This window comes from Pinus tabuliformis, chromosome 5_2 (genome assembly GCF_031772625.1).
Source record: "Pinus tabuliformis cultivar Carrire ecotype Pingquan chromosome 5_2, CPIR1, whole genome shotgun sequence".
NCBI classification, from domain to species: Eukaryota; Viridiplantae; Streptophyta; class Pinopsida; order Pinales; family Pinaceae; genus Pinus; species Pinus tabuliformis.
Genome location: NC_142306.1, coordinates 468,468,416 through 468,474,415, shown reverse-complemented (window position 1 = coordinate 468,474,415; position 6,000 = coordinate 468,468,416). Strand labels below are relative to the sequence as shown.

The 6,000-nt window shown below is 34.6% G+C and overlaps 1 protein-coding gene across 1 annotated transcript in view; it reads left to right on the top strand.

The window, feature by feature from the left end:
* Positions 1-345: 345 nt before the first annotated feature.
* Positions 346-6,000, top strand: part of LOC149159683 (Polynucleotidyl transferase, ribonuclease H-like superfamily protein) — a 206,908-nt gene continuing 201,253 nt past the window's right edge. Inside the window, exons 1-3 of the mRNA XM_089436539.1 lie at positions 346-584; positions 716-803; positions 1,718-1,793. Coding sequence (XP_089292665.1) covers positions 483-584; positions 716-803; positions 1,718-1,793 — 266 coding nt within the window. The 5' untranslated portion in view covers positions 346-482. The remainder of the gene's footprint in view (positions 585-715; positions 804-1,717; positions 1,794-6,000) is intronic.

The following is a 6,000-nucleotide window of genomic DNA, read 5'->3' as shown; positions in this document are numbered from 1 at the left end:
CTTTGAATGCATCACATTCCAAATGTTTTTCCGATTCCACAGCCTTAGATGTGCAAAATGTACACACCCGTTCTTCCCAAGCGTCTTTAGGCCTTTTCCACCTTCCTGTTTCACACCAAAATTAATGTGAGTTGGTCCTTAATTAAGCAATAAGAACTTTTTGTTTCTACTGTAAAAACGATTTAAACATTCCCGCTTTAAAATTTATTTAAAAAAAATCACCCATTCTTAAATTTTTTTTAGCAATTTAGTGACGTAGTTAGACAACGAGTTAATTGGTCGAAAGGTGTGTTGCTCGCCCACGTCATTTTATAGCATCAACACAGAGCGATCCCAAACGTAAACATAAAATATGTAGTTAGAAAGACCCGCTGACCTCCGCAATGCTGTTCCCACTTATGTTCTCCCACATGCACATACATATAAATAGTTAGTTTAGAAAGACACCCATCTTTCGTATTTTGTTTACGGACTGCACAGCAATGGCGGGCAAGAGACGTCGCGATGACAGAGATAACCCTAAAAAAGAAGGCACTCCCCTTACTTCTACGACATTGAATCCGAACTGGGCACAGCTCAAAGCGGTAAGTTTCATATTACCCTAAATTCGTTTCAAACATAAAATCGTCTGCGAATCGATGTTTATGCCCAAAACTGAAACAAGATAACGATACCGCAAACATTGGTGTTCTGATTCTGATTCTTAAATTCGCAGAAACTGAATTCTTATACTGACAAACGTAAGCACTTCAAGCCGGAGACCAAAATAACACAATTTCGGGCCCCAGGAGGGAAAAGTTCAGGTATAATGATGAGTTTCAGCTTATTCGAAGGGTTTACAGGGTTTGGTCGAGTTCTTTTTCGTTTATTTGTAATTGTTCTGTCCACAACAACAAACTTTAAAATAAAAGACGTGATATAAGCGTCGAATACTCTGAATTTATTAAACAGTTAGCAATATATAACAAAGAACATTTCTAAAAAAATGACTTCTTGTTATGATCCTATATAGCAAAAAAAGCACTACTACTGCAAAAGACTAAGATGGTCCGAATAGTAGCGGAGCTATAACAGAACTAAAACCCCAATTGAATAGAAGTAATTCAAAAATAGCAAATTATTACGGCCTAAGAGCCATTAACTCTGGATAATTGTTTTGAGTCTTTGTCTAGTGATACCTTCATTGAACCCTATTATTTACCGTGAGAAATAAAACAATCCCAGTACTTCTATACCGAGAGTCTTGGCTTGAACCATCCAAACGCCCCATGCCTGCTATTTGTTAATATTCAAATGCTGTATCTACCTTACCTTTTTCTGTACGACCGGAATTTTATATGCACATGCCAATGCGCTAATTTGACAGGCTACAGAGAATTATGTGCTAACCAAACCCTACAACAGGATAACCCCCCAACACGATGGCATTGAATTTGTTATGCATCGCACATAAGCAAAATGGGTTACATAAAGAACAATAAGACCGAATGCAATTGATATTACAAGTAGAGTGCTGGGCCATAACGGCACAAGGGTATGCTCTTTATCTATGGAAACTTCGTGAGTACGAGATTTAGGACATAATAGTTTCAGACGGATTTTGTTGTTTGGCAAATTTAATTTCCAACAATTTGGTTGAGAAGTAGATGTTTGGCGATAAACCATCCATAAATATTTTTGGTTTGATTGCCTAGCTGTCTCTGGTTTCCCTTGTTAGCAGACAACCCAGGAGTGACTGCGGATGGAACATCAAGCACGCTGGCCTCATTGAAGCCTGTAAATGATGATTGCAGGTATGGTAGATTCTAATTAATCATGGTGTCATTTCGTTTCCTTTTTCCTTTGTTTGTTGCCAGCCACATAATGCATTGTAAAAATGAAAACTTGAACAGTTTGCAGAGAGTAATTGTATGAGTTGAAACTTGTCAGGAAAAGTATGAATTGGATAAACGTGGAATGTGTTTTAGGTTGACAGGGTCACTAGCAGTATGTTTTTCTTTGACGAACTGATTCATAATTAAAAGAAATATTTACAACTGCGACTATGGTAGCTATGCCACTAGAAAATATATAACATACTAACCAGCTGTAGTTCCATAGCTATCCAAAAGGGCCAACTGAGAGAGGGTTTGCCTTCCTACTGTTTTCCTATGTTGCTAAAACATAAAAACAATTAAAATTCATATTACAGAAGTGCTTATTCCTTTCATAGAACATAGAAAGTCATCAGGAACAGCTTGTACAATTAAAAAAAAGTTATTCTGAAAGCTTGCACAAACATTTTTGCAATGTGGCCTAGTAGTTGAGGTGTCATCACTGCTCATGTCATGATATTTTAATCAGGTTAATATATCTTTTAATTTGTCGGTTTCAGGTTGCATCATGTTCACCCTGATTGGTAGTTGAGGTCCATTATGTACACATAGTATGGTAATTGCTGCAAAATATTGACTTCTCCATGGTCTGCTTAAGGTTTACCTCTCTTGTGCTCCTTTTGGGTATTTAAGCCCTCTTACTTATGTTATCCAACATTGTTTAAAGTTTACCAACCATTAAGCACATGGCAGTGATAAGAATTTGATGTATGTCACCTACCTTCTTCCTAGTTTTTTAGCAAGCCTGTCAAGTAATTATCTAGCCAATGTATTTAAAATGGGCCCTCCCCATTTTTTGGGTTGTGAATGAATGCTTTTGTCAGCCTCCATCTTTAGCTTATAGGGATGTGAGAAATGAACCTTCTCAAGAACTCAAAGGCTAAAGCAGTAGGGGAATTTTGATCACATTACAGCTTATTAGGAAAGGAGACTCCCGCAGCTTCATAGCTGAGCTGTCTGAATGACGCTCTTTGTAAAAAGAATCTCTTAAGGAAGATGCTGTGAAACAATGGGGTGAGACTACCATCATACACCAACCTTACATTTTCTTGGGTGGACATACATGGTAATGGGAAGTGAGGCATGAAAGAAGACCTGTCCTTGGCATAAAGCAGATTCAAAGATGTTCCCATTTAGGACTCTGGAATTTGGTGATTATATAAACCTTTAATTCGTTGTCTTGGAGAGTTGTCCCCACATATGCTAGGTGATCTACGTTCGTATTGTTGCATCTTTGGGGTACCTTCAAATGAGAAATACTTGAACTAACAATTTGATTTCTTCATCAAAACCTGGAGGTGTAGGTTTTTGTTGATTGATACATTGTTTGACTGATTGATTGTTTGTTTGGAGTCCCTTTTGACTTTGATGCTTCTAATTCCAATCTTCAATGGAAGTTATATACATGAAATTGGGATCTTAAACTTTTCTATGTTGTTGTTGCTAGGTCCCATCTCTCTATCAATCAAGAAAATCCAGTAGAAAACCTCTTGCATGAACCAGCAAAGAGTTTTGCTAGTCTGTCCCATAAAAGCATGATTTGCGAAGGTTGTCCTATTTGATCGAAAAGCCTCTGTAGGTGGACGAAGTTATTTTAGATTTTTGCCCAATTGACTAGTTTAAGTTCTTCCATCCACATTCTTCCATTATTTTCATATCTCTGCCATCCTTATTCTAGCTTGCAATTTGCCTAACTCAAATATATGATTCTCACCATTACATGAACTCAAAATTGTGTTTGTGTTTTGAGATTTTCCTTTAATTAATGTTCCACAAGGATGCAAGCCCAATAGTGGGGGTGCGTTTCCTTGAATTTCCTTCATCCAAGGGATTACAGAGGTGGGTACCTGTTTGAGGGAATGTCCTTTGCTGCCTCTAGAAAACAGGGGATGACTTTTACCTTGGGATGTCCAACGGACTTTTCTTAGCTTGGGGTGTTCTGTAGGCATCTGTCGACAAGGTTGGGGATGCTTGGACATCCTTTGATGTGAAGTTAAGTAACTACTCAAATATTCACTTAAACTAGTTGAGCTGAGAGGCTCATTATACAACCTGGTATGAGGGCGATGTGTAATTCCGCCCTTGCTTAAAGTGGAGTTGACAAGTGTCCCTTTCAAAATAAAAATAAAATATTCTTTAAATTAAAAAATAATGTCGCTATAATCAAAATAAAAAACAAATATACATACTTGGTTAGTTTTCCTTAAAAGTATTATAAAATGTAGTCCCACTCTAATTGTGCTTGCACTATTGGTTGTTGATATTACAACCCAATACAAAGGAAATATGGTAAAAATATTTTACTCTTACTTATAAATAAAATATTTCCATGTCCATATGCAATAAGATAATTTTATATCAACTTTTAAAATTCTTTTAAAGTAATTAAAACAAAAAACAAATAAAGTTGATATTATTTATATTTTCATATTTCAATTGGATACATAAATAAACCATTTTAATATCCATGTTAACTAATTTATTTTAATATCAACTTTAGGAAAAACATAAATATTTCAATATGTAAAATTAAGTAATATTGAAATGTATTTAAAAATATATTAATAAAAAAAATCTTTAATATGGACAATGTAATCCATAAATAAAATATCTCAATGTTCATGTTAACTAAATTATTTCAATGTCAACAATTTACATATTATATATGGTTTAAAATAATAATAATAATAATAATAATAATAAAATGTCTATATATTATATAAAGTAATTGAAAAATTAAATTATTATTGTTATAGCATTTCAAGTATCATTATTTTACATTTTGATCCTTTTATTAAGGGTTAATTTTGAATGGAGCAAATATTTGTTGGAATTGCATGTTTAAGCTATTTTATTCCATGTATTCAAGGGATTTTCAAGGGGTTGAATCCATTTTTGCACTAAAAAATGAATATATATATATATATATATATAGGATGAGAGAGAGAGATTCAGCTTAACCATCATCTATCAAGTCTGCAAAGAGATGCAATCTTTGGAGGTGCATATTATTTTAAGTTTTGCATTATAAAAATGGTTTGCATCTCAAGAGATTTGATCCCTCTCTGCTCTTGCTAGATCTGTGGTTAAGATAGATCCCTCTCAGCTCTTGCTAGATCTGTGGTTAAGATAGATTCCTCTCAGCTCTTGCTAGATCTGTGGTTAAGATAGATCTATACTGGTTATAATAGTTCTTTACTATACATCACAATTGGTTATCTTTAAACAATTTAATAGTTTTATGTTGAAAATCAACATTTTGCAAGGTAACACTAGTTGGTTGATTCTTAGTTGCACACCTATGGGAGTCCATTATAAGTTTGGGGGAGACTATGTTTTTAAATTCCAAGGTGGAAAAGGGAAAACTTTGCACTGGTTTAGGAGAAAGATTGGTTGGAATTGGCTAGTTTGGTTTGAATTGTTCAAATTTGAGAAAACTAGTCATATGTTGTATGCATTTGAAATTTATGTATTTGAGTTTCAAATTGGATAATTTGTAATTTCTAAAATATTTTTCAGTATGTCATTCCATGGAACTTGGGAGTCTCTCCAATCATCTTTGAAACTTGTCCTCTCACCTTCTTGTCCCCAAAACTTGGTGAAACAACTTTGTTCCTTTTGATTCACACGTTCTAAAGCAAAAATTTGACGAGTGATGGCTAATGGACTTTTGTTTTGAGGTGTTTTTGGATGCAAACGAGGATAATCTTAAATTAAGTGACACTAATGCCTGTTATAATTGAAATTAACTCGTGTATCTCTCCAAGTGCATCAACAAACCTCCTTTATGAAATTACACATAAAGGATGTCATGTCCTCTTCTTCTTGAGTCTTTGTAATTGACACATTTAGTAGGACCTTCAATCTCTATTATTTTAGAAGCTAGCAACTATTGGAATTTTATTATACGTAGTAAGCCATAAGACCATGACTTTGCAATTCCCAACATTCCAACATAATTTTGAGATTGCTTGATTTCCACCTCACTCCAAGGATCTCTTTTTGCTCACATCCTCATGGCCTTTTATCCCCATTAAACATCAAATGGACCTTTATCTATTGTCTCTATTCTATATCTGTGGACCACCCTCATCTTTTCTTTTTCTGTTTCTTCCCTTTTCAATAT